The sequence below is a fragment of the Pseudorasbora parva genome, chromosome 4 (assembly GCF_024679245.1).
Source record: "Pseudorasbora parva isolate DD20220531a chromosome 4, ASM2467924v1, whole genome shotgun sequence".
In the NCBI taxonomy this organism is placed as follows: Eukaryota; Metazoa; Chordata; class Actinopteri; order Cypriniformes; family Gobionidae; genus Pseudorasbora; species Pseudorasbora parva.
The window spans coordinates 12,416,023-12,434,768 of record NC_090175.1 but is presented as its reverse complement, the minus strand read 5'-3'; the positions used below and the strand labels follow the sequence as shown (position 1 = coordinate 12,434,768).

General features: G+C 36.2%; 1 protein-coding gene and 2 long non-coding RNA genes across 6 annotated transcripts in view; 2 read left to right on the top strand and 1 right to left on the bottom strand.

The window, feature by feature from the left end:
- The first annotated feature begins 2,898 nt into the window (after window positions 1–2,898).
- otx2a (orthodenticle homeobox 2a) lies at window positions 2,899–9,839 on the top strand. Of its 3 annotated transcripts, none has more exons than XM_067442619.1 (5): window positions 2,899–2,990; window positions 4,995–5,112; window positions 6,634–6,751; window positions 6,926–7,077; window positions 8,719–9,839. In XM_067442619.1, the coding sequence occupies exons 3-5, from the start codon at window positions 6,655–6,657 to the stop codon at window positions 9,451–9,453; spliced, it is 984 nt and encodes a 327-aa protein (XP_067298720.1). In that variant the 5' UTR covers window positions 2,899–2,990; window positions 4,995–5,112; window positions 6,634–6,654; the 3' UTR covers window positions 9,454–9,839. The 3 variants fall into 3 exon arrangements, with proteins under 3 accessions (XP_067298720.1, XP_067298721.1, XP_067298719.1); XM_067442620.1 differs by lacking the exon at window positions 2,899–2,990 and adding an exon at window positions 3,144–3,247 and having other exon boundaries at window positions 5,073–5,112; XM_067442618.1 differs by lacking the exon at window positions 2,899–2,990 and adding an exon at window positions 3,227–3,247 and having other exon boundaries at window positions 4,684–5,112.
- LOC137073911 (uncharacterized) lies at window positions 2,974–12,656 on the bottom strand. The gene is made up of 3 exons (XR_010904822.1): window positions 12,573–12,656; window positions 6,667–6,761; window positions 2,974–3,111 (listed from the first exon to the last, which is right to left on the bottom strand). It is a non-coding gene; the product is annotated as an uncharacterized lncRNA (long non-coding RNA).
- The window catches only part of LOC137073909 (uncharacterized), a 22,418-nt gene continuing 16,089 nt past the window's right edge, over window positions 12,418–18,746 (top strand). Inside the window, exons 1-2 of one of the 2 annotated variants that reach the window (XR_010904820.1) lie at window positions 12,418–12,484; window positions 14,094–14,262. This is a non-coding gene — a long non-coding RNA (uncharacterized lncRNA). Of the gene's footprint in view, window positions 12,485–12,818; window positions 12,933–14,093; window positions 14,263–18,746 lie in introns of those variants that run through there. The other variant, XR_010904821.1, reaches the window with a different exon arrangement.

The following is an 18,746-nucleotide window of genomic DNA, read 5'->3' as shown; positions in this document are numbered from 1 at the left end:
GGGCGGGGCCATGTGCTGTGATTGACAGCTCCACACTCCCTTGCTCTTCCCTCCTCTCCATTATCTTCATGTCCACACTCACAGTGAGTGTTTGGCTTTTACCCTCCATCATTAAGTGACGTCACCAGGGCTATTAAAATTAAATCTCAAACCATAAATAGCATAGTCAATACTTGAAACAAACAAATAAAAAATATGACCGGAAATAAAATATTAATTTAATAGACTATATATACTCCTTAAAAAAAAATTGGTTGTTTTTTGTTGGTTTAACTTAAAAAAGTAAGTTACCTGGTTGCCTTAAAATTTTGAGTTCATTGAAATTAAAAATTTGAGTTGATACAATGAAAGAAATTTGTTTAATAAATAGAAACTCAAAATATTATTGCATCTGAACCACATAAAAAATGTGATAAATCATGAAAATAGCACTATTTGGCATGTTTCGCTGCATGATCAGAAATAAAACACACACAATTACCCAATATGCTTACTAAATCTTTTAATAATCTTTTAATAAAGGTTGTCAAAGCTCAAAACATGTTCATTGTATTAACTCAAAATTTTAATTTCAATGAACTCAAAATTTTAAGGCAACCAGGTAACTTTTTTTCTAAATATTTTTTTACAGTGTATAAATATACACACTGAAAAAAAAGGCAATTTTTGAACTTTTGCAGTACAATCGACTTGGATGTTTAAGTTATTTCAACTTACATTATGTTAAACTTACTTTAAAAAATGAGTTACATCTTGTATAACTAATAAAAAGAAGTTTAACATTTCTTAACTTATTTTGATGAGTTAAAACAATGTAAAAACATATGTTGTTATAACTTATTGAACATATTTTTTACAGTGTATATACTATATATTTAAAAAAATCGTATTTAATTTCAACTTGTTACCAAGACATTAATCATTTTTTTCTTGAAGTATAAAAAATTATAATAATAAAAATAACTAATAAAAAACACAAAAAATGACTAAAACTTTAACTACAAGAGTGAAAACAGAAAATGTAAAAAATAAAATCTAATTTAAATTTTTAACAAAAACTAGAATATATCAGTGACGCAAAAGTTGCTCTTGATGACACTAAAATGTAATCGTGACATGTTGCTTTTGCCTAGAAATGTACTGTATGAAACAGAGCTCTTCTTTTCACGTGATGTTATAATTAATAACGGACATGCATTACATTACATTGGACTCAATTCTATCGAATCATTGTCTGAATTCAGGCAATCAGTTTCCACAGCAATAGAAATATATAATTGTAACATCATGATTTCCAGGCCTGGAAAAGTAAAAAATAAATGAATAAAGTCTTAAAAATTCATGGAATTTCTTTCTTCTTCTTTTTTTTTTTTTTTTTTTTCATGTTCTTATCTTGAACAGCTGGAAAAGTCATGGACAATCTTTTATCTTTGTGACCCTGATACTGATGGAAAAAGTGGGGATAAATCCTAATTTTTAATTACTTGACACTACTTAAATTACATGAAACTCAAAAATAGGTTCTTAAAGCCCCCCAGCGATGCCATAGAAGAACCTTGAAACCTTTTTTTTCTTAGTGTGAACATTTTAATAATCTGAAGAACCTTTTTCCACTTAACCGTTTGTGCAATGGAAAGATTCCCTAAACCCAGATGCCACTGAAGACGCTTCAGCAGGTTTGTTGTGAATTGTTACGCCACACTGTAAGGAGTTTGTAATGTTACACAACCCAGAAAACCTAAAATTAGTCTGCTGAATAATGTATGCAGGTTAAGCTGAGGGCCTGTGTGGGTCTCAGATTATAGTTCTGACCTGGGGTCTGATCTTCTGTCTCGAAACAGTCGCGTTATCTGGATTTAAAATGCAAACTCTGAACTGAGATCAGCTGAAAGCTGCAGGCGAGAGGTTGTGTTTTCTGGCAGCAGCGGCGAGTTTAATTTCCCCCTGAACAAAAGCTTCGATCAGTTAGCGAGCTCTCTAATCACTGCTGTCATTTATCCAGCACATTTGTTCAGTCATGGTTTCTTTGATATTGAGCATGCTTGTGTGCTCTTCTATACGTGCACATTTCTCTTAAATAAGCTAACTTTGGGCTATATTGAACTAAGTATATTTACCCTTATTGGTGTGACCGAGGCATTATGACACCATTGATATCTAAATGCATCTGCTGAATTCATCTTAATTCTGGATAACTTTCTTATCAATCAAAGCATTTTTGATGTTTAGGCTTATTTGCAACTGTTCTCTCCAACCATTGTGATGCAATAACACTAAACATTCTGGGTTGTTTCAACCCATTTTTGGATCAATAAAAAAAAAACAGCCTTTTTTTATAGTGAAGTTTTGGATAAATATTTTATAACAAGGCAAAAAAAAAAAAAAAAACAATTTAGGCATGTTCGAGCTGAAGTTTAATTTATTAGATTTATTTTTTTTATTAAGAAGGTTCTGTTTCTCACGACCGAGTAAAACAAACATGGCCTAGGCCTATATGAATAGGTCTAAATATTATTTACAATCAAAAATTATTTTGTAATGTAGGCTACATCTTCTTAAATTAATACATCTAAAAACGATTGAAAAGCTACTTAAAATATTCGAAAGTAAAAGTTTGACAACAACAACAAAAAAGTATGCTAAACAAATCAAATGACAAGAAACGACACAGGAAAGGTTTTTTTATCGATTCAGAAGGACGATTTATTTTAATTTTCATGGGTATTGTTGACAGAACTACAACTTCTTGTAAGAACAACTTTTCGTTACCAATCCATAGCCTAAAATAAAACGTAAATGCCTATGCCTGATACAAAACACAAAAGTAGCCTAGATTAAACCGAGAAAAGATGTCTAGCACTTTTGAAAATCTCGCATAGCCTACTTGTATGATTTAAAGCAGGGTCTGAGTCTACCTGCTGATCACCTCATGAGCTCCGCGATCCAGGTGGAAAACTTTTCCGCTTCTTCCTCGTTTCACCAAAGCTCCGGTGAGTGACAGATCAACGAGTCCTGCCCTCGCGCTTTCTGACAACTCTGGGATTTACAGGGGATTTTATGCACCATCGTTTTAATAAGCGCCGACAATTTACAAGAGACACGACAATCCGCCTGGCAAAGAGACCAATCACACACACACACACACACACATTCGCTTTAGGCCGGCTGATCCCGCGGCTTTACGGGTTTATACTGCTCAGGAAACTCCACTGCATTTTGGGATTACACAAATACCCCTGGACAATAGGTTAGTGCCAACAGATATCTTGATTTTACGGGATCGTTTAACAACTTGTGGTGCATGCAGAAGTGTTTAGGAAGTCCGCATGCGTTTTTTTCCGGGTCTATATGTTGTAAGGATCTCGTATCTCATCGTTGTGTGCGACACTAGATATGGAGCAATAGGCTAATTCTGATTTGGTAATATAGCTGTAGAAAGCATATGGCTGATCTAATGATTTATTGCTTATTCTTATAGGCCTGTTCCTTATGAATAACTTAATTGTTTGTAGCCTATAAAAGTTTATAGGCCTAACGTTTTCTCCATATAATAGTTTAACCACACACATTTAAAAAAAATGCTGGGTTGCTTCAACTCATGTTTGGGTCAAATATGGACTAATCACACCGTCGGTTTAAAATGTTTAATTAGGCTACACCCAACGCTTGGTTTTGCCCATATTTGACCCAAATAAACATATGAACAATTCAATCTGTTGGTTTAAACTTGTAACCGTTGGTTTACATTTTTAATTAAAATGTTAAATGTTTTTAGAGTGCTCTAAAATAGCAAACAAAAAATACTAACTAATACTAGCACACTTTTACATTGATTTTTATGTAGCCTAGCCTATTCATTATCTTAGCCTAACATCGAGTCAATGTCTAAAAGTTTGTTATAGGCCACTTCCCTGACTAAAATGTAAGAATAGGCTATTTTTTTTTTTACTTAAAATACTTTGTGTTGTTCTTCTTTGTTTTGTTTTTCAAAAAAAAAAAAAAGTTGTTACGCCACACTGACTTTGATTTGGCAGACAAATAATTGTTCAAATAGCCTAGATGTTATTTTTTTTTTAAAGAATCGTTTCACTGTTTATATAGGCTTAGCTAGGCTACATATATCAAGATTAATTTTTGTAGCATTTTAATGCCTCTTTTTCTTCGCACGGTTACACCATAGGCCTCAGTCTCACAAACAACAACAACAAATGCTACTAATAGTTTTATAGCCTACCGGAATTCTCTAATTTTCTTGGGCTATTTTTTAACGTAGCCTAGTACAAATCCAGATTAAAAGTGCTAATTGGCCCGCAAGGAATCGCATGTAAAACGGTTCATCGCCATCTCATTTATAGCCTAATTAAGCAATTGAAACATGCTTATAATTGTTATTATTATTGTATTTATACCCAAGCTAACTTTTCTTAAATGCATAGCTTTATGCATTAGCTATGTGAGGATGGAAATATGTAGGCCTTATGCATGTTGATAGGCTAATTGTTAGAAAAAAGATTTGCTCACTAAAAACGACGGATTTTCATCGACCGAACGGTACATTTATTTAAAAATTGAGTTCTTAACATTTATATTTCCTTTCCCGGGGTGATGCGCTCACTAAAGGCTCCAATTAAAAGTGTATTCAAACTGTTTACTCTCCTCGCGACCCGCTCATTCACACTGCAGGTTAATGTGTCGTCACGTCGAAAGGAGGAGTTAATGAGCACTTTTTCATTCTGATTGGCTAGAGCAGTCGTCTGTAAGGACAAACGAGCCTTCTGATTGGCTATGATGGGCGGGTCCGCAGGTGTCTTTTGCTCATAGACGGACAGGCCATCAACAAGGTGATCAATCTCATTTCGACAGCGTTGGCCATCCCATCACTCTAATATTACGCGTGGATACAACGAGCCACATCTGACTGAGTGCAAAAGGACTTTGCGATCATATTGGGAATTTTTGAAGTTTGTGGCTAAATTGTTTTCTTACAATTCCAGCCAGCTGGAGTTCAGACTTATCTTCACACAAAAAAAGAAGGAAAAAAATAAGTGTTTCTTGGTTTTGTGGATTTTCAGTGGATCTCAAAGAAAAGAGCACAGAAGACCAAGAAAAAAGGTACAGTATAAATGTTTAAAATATATATGCTAATGTAAAAGTGCAGATTATTATTTTGTTATTGTATTATTCCATAGCCTATAACAATATATTTTTCCAATTCCGACCAGATTTCATGAGATTTCATGGTGATTTAAATGTGCAATACTTCACAGATTGTAACGTTGGCACCACTTTACTTTAACCTAAACGTTTAGACAGGAAATAAACTTATTTTTTTCCTATTTGAAGGGGTTATTAAGTTGCGTTTAGAAATTCACTTTAATTAAATGTGTAGGCCTATGCCTTTTTAGAAATTATGCCTTGGCCGAATGCAAATAAATAATTTGCGTTGCATATAGGCATTTTCCTAGAATTATTAGTTTCTTTCAAAACGTAATTAATTGCAGCCAAACTTTGCAGAGTATTCGGTGTGCACGAGAGTTTGTGTCGTTTATTTAGTTGATAAGGTTTCTTCTGCAAATGGAGTCCCCTCTGGGTCTAATCTAAATGGCTATGGAGAATAATTTGCACACTCAGTGGTCATTTACATATAGTTAAAGCTCGATTGTGGAGTCTTTAGGCCCATGTTATCTGTCCTCAGCGTGGGATTAATGGGGCCATTCATAGGCATGAGCGACGGAGAAAAAGCGCAACATGTCATTTACAGAACTTTTGTCTTAATACATTTGTACTATTGCCTCATAACAATTGCGGCGAAGCACAGGTCGGTCCTCCCAAATAATTCCAAATGCGCATAAGTCTCGAGCTGATCCCGACCGGCCTTGTGCTTCAAGCAGCGCTCAGAAGATGCAGAAGATTATGTATGACTGTGGATAATATTCCTTTCCAACTTTCAAAGTAGTAAAATTCGTTTAAAAAATTGTTAATATTTACCTATTTGTTTGTTCGTTCTATATAGACTATATTGAAATATTTGAAAAATAATTGTTTACAGAGTAGCTAGGCTATACATACACACATTTATATATATATATATATATATATATATATATATATATATATATATATATATATATATATATATATATATTTACAGGGGTGTTTTAATGTTTAAATATAGAGCTATATAGCAATATAGTCATTCCGTATGACTGCATAATTAAATTGTAATAAATGCAAATAATTTACATAGCTTTTAAATGCCTATCTGTTACCATGTGTTAAATTAAAACTAGCATTATGTAGGCTAGCCTAAATTCATAATTGTACCGCCAACAAAAGGAAAGATCAAACGCTTCGCGCGGCGTCGCGTCCATCAGGAGCGCTTAACAGGGCATGACATGCAAATGGCCAATTAGTGTGTGTGAAGCCCTTGATTAGTCGAGTGTGAAAAAAGAGATCATTAAAGGCAAGACATTAGTCATATTCACACTGATGATCACTCTCCTGACATGCGTTTAACATGTTTTTACAATGGGGCTGTGCCAAATGCTGTGTATTTATGCTGCAATGTGTTATAGTGATAAAAAAAAATAGCTGCAATTCCTTTTTTAAATTAATAATGTGTTATTGCTGAAGGTGTCTCTCTGGAGCTCAACAATGATGTCATACCTCAAACAGTCCCCCTATGCCATGAACGGGCTGGGGCTCAGCGGGACGACCATGGACCTCCTCCATCCCTCTGTGGGATATCCGGGTAAGCATCCCTGAAAGATAAACATTTTAAGAGAATCTGTATTCACATAAGCAACATATAATAACTTCTCAGTACTTTTAAGCAATGCATGGCAATTCAAGAGCGCTTCAAAGTCAGGAAGGAGAAACTCTTTTAGACTTAATTTTGTAACTTTGAATGTCTTCCCTATTGCAGCAAATCCTCGTAAACAGAGAAGAGAGAGAACCACGTTCACTCGCACTCAGCTGGATATACTGGAGAACCTGTTCGCAAAGACACGCTACCCGGACATTTTCATGCGCGAGGAGGTGGCCCTGAAAATCAATCTGCCCGAGTCGAGAGTGCAGGTGGGTGGTGTGGTGCCGATTTCCATATGCTTCTAGATTTCAAGTCAAGTCACATGTATTTATATAGTGTTTTATACATATTGTTTCAAAGTAGCTTCACATCAATGAACAGGAAAATAAGTGTTAAAATTCACCAGTTATGAAATTAACTTATTTGAACTTGAGTTATTCAATAACTGCTTCTGTGTGGCAAAGTTAATAAAAACAAGTACAATTAATCTATAAAGCAGCTCTACAGAAGACAATATAGTCCATCTTATTTCAGTTAAATCAATAAAAAATTAGGTCAATAACTGTTGCAAAGTGAGTGTCATTTAGCTCAGTTTAGTTCAGTTCAGTAACCGTGCCAGTGCCGCAAAGTTCATCAATTATAAGACAAGTTCAATTCAACTTAAAGCATCTCTACTGAAGACACTTTTTCAGCTCAGTTTAGTTCAATCTTGATTCAATTCAGTGTAATGCTGCCAGTGTTGTACAGTTCATCTTATGAAAACTTCAGTTCAGTTCAATAACTGAGTCAATGCTTCAGTTCTTCAATCATAAAACTAGGATAAAGCAGCTCTACAGAAGGCAATGTGTCATTATTCACTTTGATTCACTACAGCGTTGTTTGAGTTCAATTCAGTGTCAGCATTGCAAAGTTCATCAATTATAATTCAGCTTTAAATCAGCTCTACAGAAGACTAATAGTGTTATTATTCTCAAGTCAGTGTTGATTCAATTCAACTCAATAAGTGTCGGTGTTGCAAAGTTAGTATCATCTCATATATCAAATTTTGATCTCATCCGAAAGTGTCAGTGCAGTTATTTACATAACATTTGAGGTCATTGACAATATTTGCAGATTTTTAATCCATCCAATAATAATTAAAGGGTTAGTTCACCCAAAAATGAAAATTCTGTCATTAATGACTTACCCTAATGTCGCTCCACACCCGTAAGACCTCCGTTCATCTTCAGAACACAAATTAAGATATTTGTGTTGAAATCCGATGGCTCAGAAAGGCCTTCATTGACACCAATGTCATTTCCTCACTCAAAACCCATAAAGGCACTAAAGACGTCGAAACAAAGCCCATCTCACTACAGCGGCTCTACAATCATTTTATGAAGTGACGAGAATAGTGTTTGTGCACAAAGAGAACTAAATAACGACTTTTATAGCGATGGGCCGATTTCAAAACAAAGATTCAAACAGCTATGAATCAGTGAATCATTCATGATTCGGATCGCCAATGTCACCTGATTTCAGCAGTTTGTCATGTGATCTGAATCATGAATCGATTCGCTGATTCATAACCGTTCGAAACTTTGTTTTGAAATCAGCACATCACTTATTTAGTTCTTTTTGCGCACAAAAACCATTCTCATGGCTTCATAAGATGATTGTAGAGCCGCTGTAGTGAGATGGGCTTTGTTTCGAAGTCTTTAGTGCCTTTATGGGTCTTGAGAGAGGAAATGACATTGGTGTCAATGAAGGCCTTTCTGAGCCATCGGATTTCAACACAAATATCTTAATTTGTGTTCTGAAGATGAACGGAGGTCTTACGGGTGTCGAACGACATGAGGGTGAGGAATTATTGACTGAATTTTTATTTTTGGGTGAACTAACCCTTTAACCTGTGACATGTTTGTTGGCAGGTCTGGTTTAAGAACAGAAGGGCAAAGTGTCGGCAGCAGCAGCAGAGCAGCAGCAATTCAAAGATCCGTCCGGCGAAAAAGAAACCCTCTCCATCCCGCGAGAGCCCGGGGTCAGAGAGCAGCGGCCACTTCACTCCTCCCGCCGTCTCCTCGTCGTCTTCGTCCTCGGGCTCCAACCCCGGCGTGAGTCTGATCAGCAGCTCGTCCTCAGGAACAACACCTGTCTCGTCCATCTGGAGCCCCGCTCCGGTCTCGCCGCTCCCTGCTCCCCCCTCGCTTCCCGACATCTCCCCCCCGGCCAGCGCGTCCTGCATGCAGAGGGCCATCTCGGGCGCCGGGGGCTCCACAGGAGTCCCGTCGTATCCCATGCCCTACAACCAGGCTCCCAGCTACGCCCAGGGCTACCCCGCCTCGAACGCCGCCTCTTATTTTGGAGGCATGGACTGCGGGTCCTACTTGGCGCCCATGCCAGGGCACGCCCACCATCACCCGCACACCCATCACACACAGCTGAGCACCGCCCCACACCACCACATCGGGCAGAGCGGCGGGCACCCACACCACCCTCACCAGGGGTACGGCGGCAGTGGGCTGCCTTTCAGCTCCTCAGACTGTCTGGATTACAAAGATTACAAAGAGCAGGCCGCCGTGGCATCATCATGGAAACTGAACTTCAGTTCTGCAGACTGCTTAGACTACAAAGACCAGGCTGCCTGGCGTTTTCAGGTTTTGTAAGGACTCCTGATGTTGTTTCCTGACGTTTACTTGTTTGTTTTCCTTTGGAGAAAGTCCCTCCCTTAACATCGGACACCACTGGGGAAGAAGTAGTGACTTTTGAGCCAACCTCTTCCAGCCGTAGGAACAAGGGTTACCAAAGTTTCATGTGCATTTTAAAATCGAGACGGGTTCTTCGCCACCCTCAACGGACAGAGAGAGAAGCGAGGGCCAAATCTGACGCACTCCCGGCATGACGCACTGAACGAATGAGACACGTGGTGTTTGAAACAATGAAGGCAATAATAATTTTATATAGGATTTTCCTTCCAGAGGAAAAGCTGACTTGCGCCTTACAGCTCATGTGAGATGTTAAAAACTATTTTGCATTCATGTTCATTTAATAAATATAAGCTTAAAATTGAGCTGAATTGTTTTTTCATTCCCTTTTTGACTTAAACGTGTACAAAAAATATCAAGTTCAAAATGACAGATATATATATACGTTTGTAAATATTGTGTGTGTGCTGTTAAATTGATTTATCATGATTAATCGCTTCTAACATAAAAGTTTGTATATATATATATATATATATATATATATATATATATATGTATGTGTGTGTGTGTGTGGTATATATATTTATATATACACACACACACACACACACACACACACACACACACACACACACACACACACACACACACACACACACACACACACACACACATATATATATATATATATATATATATATATATATAAATATGCATAGATACCTACATAAACCCTTGTTAGATGCAATTAATTGTGATTAATTGGTTTGACAGCACTATATAAACAATTATAACAATCCTTATTTGGTAATAATATATTTTGTGGGTGTGCTGTCAAATTGATTAATAACAATTAATTGCTTCTAACATAAAAGTTTGTAAGTATAATATGCATTCATACATAAAGTTTTATTATATATACCATTTTTTTAATATTGCACACTAATATATAATGTTTATATATATATATATATATATATATATATATATATATATATATATATATATATATATATATATATATATATATATATATATATATATATATATATATTTACATTTCAAAAATATCTCAATAATTAATATTTTAAAACTATTATAAAGAAACAATATTATGCTTCAACCTCTGTCATGGATGACTAAGGTCTACAATAAAGGTTATAATTATTTAATTTTAAAGCTATAGTCCATGAGAGACCTAAATATTCATTCCACCAATAAAAGTTCATAAACACAACTGGTGACATTGTAGATGTATAGACTTTATATACCATATGTGTATTAACAATATAACTCAAATGATGTGCAGTCTATCCCTCACAAATATATGTGTATAGCTTCACAAGTGGCTTATCCAATACATTTTTAAATACATTTTCTAATGCAGAAATATGTCACTCATGGCCTTGTGTACAACGTGAATGGCCTAAAAGTCCTTTAACCATGGTGAAATCACTGTAAAATATGGCTTCAAATGGTTTTTTGCTTTTCATAAATGGTGGTGGCAGCACTATGATAAAAAACAGTTCTTCCACCAAAGTAATATAGCCTGTTAACTATAGGTTGTTGTAGGAGATGTTTCTGTTTAATAAAGCTTTATAAAGCTAAAAGTCTATAAATTGAGGATAGCTTCACAGTTTAATAACTGAGCAAACTGCTCATAATTTCATTTTAGTGTTGGCTTGAATAAAAGGGTGGTTTAGAGTCAATCCCAGAGAAAAGCTCTTATAAACAATAATTAAGTCATATCAACACATTAATGAACACGTATATTCTGACTGGTAATCAGTGGCTTGCAATGATGTGCAGATTTATTTATCCAACAGAAAAATGACAAATCACGATTTTAATTATCAGCTACCTCAAGACAGCTGGGTAAATAGGGCTGGATAAACGGGATGGCAATGTTTGCTTGTTTGGTCAGTGGGATCCTGCTGAGCTGTAGCTGCATGGCATCTTACTGAGGCGCAAACATCGTGGGATTTGGTACATCTGCATCAAACAAGCTCAACTAATCTCTGAGCATGTTTGAGGAATGCGGTTGTCTGGTTAAAACTGGACCGCAGTAATCCAAACACCTGTTCCCACCACATAACACCACCTCCCGTACATTTATCCTGGTATTCAGAAAACAGGTTTTACTTCAGGACCCAGATTTTGCATTGCAAATCAAGTGGTAGCCCAACAGTTCAGAAATTGTTTGACAAATCTGCCTAGGGAAACAATATGCAGTTAAGATGACATAGGCTTAGCAGTGTCATGCACCATTTTTTGATGGAGTGTATATGACATTCTTCTTTCAGACGAAAACAATCGGAGTTGTCCTGGCTAATCCAAGGTTTATAATGGCAGTGAATGGGAGCTTAAAATTTGAAACCCAAAAAAGTGCATCCATCCATTATAAAAGTGCTCCACACGGCTCCGGAGGGTTCATAAGGCCTTTTGAAGTGAAGTGATGCGTTTGTGTTAGGAAAATAATATTTATTATATAAATATTATCATATGCATATTTAAAATATTTAGCTCCGGCCAAACCGCCTTCCGTATTCAAGAAGAAAGTGTAACTCGCAGTTCAAAATGCTCAGCCTACTCTACGTCCTACTTTCTACAGAAGCGTCCTACCAGAAAATACATATTTTACTTTATCACGTGTTAAATATGGATGTTTTTCAACGCATTGATATGCTTTAGAAGGGCTTTATAAATCCCCCAGGCCGAGTGGAGTACTTTTATAATAGATGGATGCCCTTTTTTGGGCTGCAACTTTTGGGCTGCCATTCACTGCCATTATAAAGCTTGGAAGGGCATTTTTGTTATATATAACTCTGATTATATTCGTCTGAAAGAAGAACATCATATACATCTAGGATGACTTACCGTGGTAATTTTCATTTTTTTGGTGAACTATGCCTTTAACTGTGTAAATGTCAAGCACGAAGAGTGCTGTATTGGTGGAGTGGGCTGTGTAACAAACATGAATATTATTTTAAAGGTAGGCCTATGCTATGTAACTTTTTTAGTTCAAAATTAACAATTTAAATAATGTGCCGATACAACATCAAAAAGTGTTTTTGTCTTACCCTGATTCAGTATGTTTATTATTTGAGACCTGATCGGTTTTTGCGGGAAATTGTGTAGGCCTACTTCACTCAAGTATACGAGTAATTACTCGCGTAAATCTCGTCATGTCCATAAATAGAGAAAAGTTACTCGATTCTTGTGTGGAATGCGATAGGCAGGTAGTTAGTTACAATGTTGACATGGAGAAGCTAGCAGGGAAATCACACGTTAAAAAGAAAAACGCCGAACAGAGTCTGCTGGCAAAACGAAAACGCGACAAAACTATCATCAACACTGGCTTGGCTTCTCGGAGATGGCGGGGTTTCAAATGTTGTAAAAACACTCGGAGATTATGAAGTTTTTATTACTCAACAAAACAGGTGAGTAAAGTAATTTATTGAACAGAAATGCCATATGGCGGATCTCTGACAGAGGTTTTTTTTTTTTTTTTTTTTTTTACATTGTAAAACATTATCGGTTGTGAAGAGAAGATATTCATCTTCACAATCACGTAGATCAAAACCAGTGATATTGTGAAATATTATGGTAATTTAAAATAACTGTTAAATGTGAATTTACATGTTTAAAAAAATGTATTGAGCATCATTACTCCAAGTCTTCAGTGTCACATCACATCACCTTCAGAAATCATTCTAATATTTCTTATTAAGCTTTATCTAACTTAGCCTATGTTGAAAACAGTTGCGCTGCTTAATATTTTTGTGGAAACCATGATACATAATTTTCAGGGTTCTTTGATAAACATAAAGTTCAAAAGAACAGCTTTTATTTGAAATAGAAATATTAAGGTCTTAATTTAATGTATTTGCTTAATAACATAATTGTTTAATTATTTTTATAAAACAAACACAAATCTTACTGACAAAATTTTGAACTTTAGTGCGCATAAAGGCTTTTTTAACTCACAATTTGTATATGTTTATTGCATTAAAGATTTTAAAAAAGTATATTAAAATAAAGTAAAACAAAACGTAGAAAAAAATAATAATAATGGCACATTGCTCTGCTTTTATTTTTGTGTTCCACCTGTTTGTGTGGTTTGAGGTGCACAAACAGAGCTGAGTAGAACACAAACCTGCAAACATGATATCTTCTGCTCAATCTGTCTAAACTTCTCATCCATTTGTGACTGAATGTAAAAAAAACAAAAAATATAACACGTTTACATGAGATTTTAAATTAAATTGATGATTAGATCATTATCTACAACACACTGTGCTGTTAAACTGCTGACAAACCTATACAGGAGTGTGTTTCCCAAAACCATAGTTGCTATAAGTTACAACTGTTGGTTGCAATGCAATTTCCAATTGCCAACCAAGTTGCTAACAGGTTAGCAACTGTGGTTTTGTGAAACACACTCCTGTAAGTGTCTGTAGCTTGAAGTCACAATGAAATCAAAATGGACAGTTCTTGTTTTGTGTTTTTTTTCTTCATGGAATATTGCTGTATTCATTTATCTGTGTACATCATGGTCCCTCGTAATCTCGAATCAAAAGATCTTCCCCTCCCTCATGCAGCTCAGCTCAGCTCTTCTCTTGATGATGTGTTCACTGGCGCGAGGGCGGAGCAGCCTGTCACTCACATGAGATCCACCAATAGCAGACCACAACCTGAAGCAGGCATGATGGGAGCCGTTTCCGGACCGGAGGGAAGAAGCTCAGTTTTCCTCTGGCTGCAGTGGTCCAGGTGGGCTTGGGTTTCCGCTCATTATATATTATGCAAACAAAAAAGGAATTAATAACATTGGACCTATTCTGAATGTTTAATCAAACATTAAATACATAGTCAGAAATCTAATTAAATGATAAAAAAATATATATTAAATATATAGTTACAAATCATGAACAGCCTTATATAATCCTAAAAATGTACATTATATAATTTGGCCATATATTAGATACAATATATAAGATATACAATGGAGTATGAACTATATTATTATATAAAGATATTATTAGATATCTTCAGAGGCGGACAGTATTGAAGTACTTTTACTTTCAAAGTAATCTACTTTAAGTATATACTTTATCAGTGTTCTTCTTTGGAAAACTTTTACTTCACAACATCCCAAAACATAATATTGTACTTTTTACAGCAATACATTATATATTGAATATCATTTAATACTTAATTACATAAAAAATTTAGTACTGTATACTGTGTACTGTATACAAGTAAGAAAGCACTACATTTTTATTGTAATTAAGTATTAAAGGTAAGAAAACAACAACTTTTTGTAATGAAATGTAGTGCAGTAAAGAGTATGACATTATATATTATGCTTTGGAATTCATTGAAGTAATAGTTTTTTAGTTTTAGTAAAAGAAAAACACTGATAAAGTATATACTTAAAAATTGACTTGAGTAGAAAGTAATACTCCACTACTGTCTGCCTCTGGATATCTTGCATACAATTCAGTTCAGCCCAAAGAAACCCATAAGTGTGAAAGTAAATATATAGCTGGGAGGCAGACAAACAATGATTATATAAAATATCAACATGATCTCCTGAGAATGCGTGTCTATTTTTACGTAAAGTGTGTTTCTACAACACATACATTTACTTACGTTTTTATACACACTATAACGTACAATACTGATGTATTGACAGCACTAAAAACGTTAAATATGTATGTATCCATGTGAATCTATACACTGTAAAAAAAATATTTAACAAATAAGTTACCTGGTTGCCTTAAAATTTTGAGTTCATTGAAATTAAATTTAAAGAGATAATACAATTAACATTTTCGGGAATCAACAACTTTTATGCAAATATCATTAAAAGATTTTGTAAGCATATTAGGTAATTGTATTTTATTTGTGATGACGTAGTGAAACATGCCAAATTGTGCTGTTTTCATGATTTATCACATTTTTATGTGGTTCAGATACAATAATATATAGAGTTTCTATTGATTAAACCAATTTCCTTCATTGTATCAACTCAAATTTTTGATTTCATTAAACTCAAAATTTTAAGGCAACCAGGTTACTTACTTTTTTAAGTTAAACCAACAAAGATTTTTACAGTGTAGCAGCTCCCATGCAGGGATTTATTTGTTGATTCTTAATTCTGTTTCAAATAGCCTAGTTCAGAATAGTTTCTGACTGTTATTCCTATATAAAATCACTTGTGTTTTTTATGATTAAGTATCATATTTAATAGGAACTTATTTTTATCATTAGTTACGTGAGGCAAAATAGTTAGAACGAAGAAAAAACTGAAATTCATGGCATTTCAACTAGTGATGGGGAGTCGACTCCAAAATAGTCGATTGATCGTCTCTGAATAGCACAGGCATCGACTCTGTTGCTGTGTCCGAAATCGCTGACTTGTTTACTGGTTCTCTAATCCCTATAAAGTGCATGGCAGTTGAGTGCACTATAAGCAAGGAGTGAATGAAATGAAGCGAGGAATTCAAACACTGGTGTAATACACTGCGATCAGAGAGCTGTTGCAGAAACTTTGTCACACATTTATTTGAGTGCTTCCAACCGCTCTAGCACTCCCCTGAGTACCTGCCAAAATGGTCAAGTAGTCCTCGCTGCAGCCTGTAGCACGATGACGTACTGGATCAGATCCAACACATACTGGTGCTTTCATTCACAATTCGGTGACGTCATATACGCATGCGCAGTAGAGTTTTTGGGACATCATTGAATGCACAGGAGAGTTTTGCTGGATAGATAAATACTCAAACCTCTCGCGCAAAAATAAGAATTAATAACATGCTCACGCCATCAGGACACACGTTTTGCATTTTCCCTTGAATGTGTAGGCTACTGGTATTTTAAGTTCTTTACAGATCGTGTTGCATTGTACCTTGAGGATTAAAATTACAGAGACAATTACTTGACTCATTTTTCCTTACACTCAACAGCATGATCAGAATATATTAAAATGTTAACTTTTTTGCATGCATGTACAGAGAAACTAGGATAATTTAAGCATCACATTTATGAAAAGATGATTTATTCATCAATACTTTTTATTAGTACTACAACTACACAGTTTGATCATACATGTCACTAAGACTAGCGCATATGCATTATAAATTAACCCAGAGTTCGGTAGGCTATGACATTGCCATAACGATCCACCATCCAGTACGTATCGGATCTGATCCAGCCACATCATCGTGCTACAGGCTGCAGCGAGGGGTGTCTTAAAATGGTGGCTCCAGAGTTTTATACACTCATATTTATGTTTGAAGGAATATGTTCTGATTGGCTAGCAGCCCATCAGGAATTTGCATGTAACAGCTGGACCCCGCTCTCTTAAAGGGGGGGTGAAACACTCAGTTTCAGTCAGTGTCATGTCAATCTTGAGTACCTATAGAGTAGCATTGCATCCTGCATATCTCCGAAAAGTCTTTATTTTTTTTATAATTATATAAGAAAGATGCGCTGTTCCGAGTCTTTCCGAAAAAAGCCGAGCGGGTGGGGGCGTGTCATGTGAGCGGAGCTAAATAATGACGTGTGCAGCAGCGCGCTGCAGTGAGGAAAGTGAGTCGCTCTGTGAGGAAAGTGATTCGCTCTGTGAGGAAAGTGATTCGCTCAGTGAGGAAAGTGATTCGCCCGCCGCGTGAGGAAAGTGATTCGCTCTGTGAGGAAAGTGATTCGCTCAGTGAGGAAAGTGATTCGCCCGCCGCGTGAGGAAAGTGAGTCGCTCTGTGAGGAAAGTGATTCGCTCAGTGAGGAAAGTGATTCGCCTGCCGCGTGAGGAAAGTGAGTCGCTCTGTGAGGAAAGTGATTCGCCCGTCGCGTGAGGAAAGTGCTAATACAGATCGACCGCCGGCCTATCAGTGGGTAAGTCAGTAGCTACTGGTTATATCACCTGTTTAGCATCCTACAAGCCAGCGCTTTGATGGGCGTAGCCTGTTACTTTCGCTCTCTCTCTCGCTCTCTCTCACGCGCTTCCGGTAGAATTGTCCGTAAGGCCCATACAAGGAAATTCCGCCCCCGTTAACGTCAAAGGGGACGCATGATCTCAAAAAACTTGCCGAAACTTATGACTAACCGGAAGTAGTATTTTTGACAAAGAAATACTCCCATCAAACGTCCACCTTAACTTTTGAAACTTTGTCTATGTTTAGTATGGGATTCCAAGTCTTTAACAGTGTAAAAAGATCAGTATGCATGAAACAGCATTTCACCCCCCCTTTAAGGAAATCATTTACATTTACATTTACATTTATGCATTTAGCAGACGCTTTTATCCAAAGCGACTTACAACTCAGGAGAACAGGAAGCGATCCGTCAAGAAGAGGCAACGAAACACAAAAAGTGCCCTAAATACTAAGATTTGTACACTGCTTAGAGTAGAAAAGACCAGAAAAGGAAAGAAGAAAGGAGAAATAGAGGGGGATTTTTTTTTTTTTTTTTTTTTTATTGTATGATTAAGTGCTCATGGAAGAGATGAGTTTTTACCTGTCTTTTGAACGAAGTGAGTGATTCTGTTGTGCGTATGGAGGACGGAAGATCGTTCCACCAACCCGGAACAATGAAAGAAAAAGTTCGAGAGAGGGATTTCATGCCTCTCTGTGATGGTACCACAAGCCTTCGCTCATTAGCTGAGCGAAGGCTTCTGGTGGGTGTGTAGACGCGTAGGAGTGAGTCGAAGTATGCGGGTGCTGCGCTTGTGGAAGATCCATAAGCAAGAGTCAGGGCTTTGAATTTGATCCGGGCAGCGAGTGGTAGCCAATGCAGAGAGATGAATAGAGGTGTGACATGAGCCCTTTTGGGCTCATTGAATACAAGACGTGCTGCAGCGTTCTGGATCATTTGCAACGGTTTGATTGCACAAGATGGAAGTCCAGCCAGAAATCCTAATGGTTTTACATTTTCCTTCAAACTGCCACTTTCATTTGAAATTAAAAACTTTTTTTAAAATTTAATTTAAAATAGGTCAATAAAGAGCATGTCTGGATATAGGTAACAAGCGCTTATTTACTTATTTATCCTAATTTGAATATTAAATGAGAGCTGCTGGCTCATTCAGGCGGAGTAATGATGCGGTAGTTACTGTTTATTTGTTGATTTATTTTACTCTAGCTAGGCATGATTGTGTGGTTAGCTGCATTTTACTATTACATTGTACATTTAGCATTGGTATTTTCACTGCCATCTGTCAGTTTGTTCTTTTATAGTCAGTCTCTGAGCTTTAT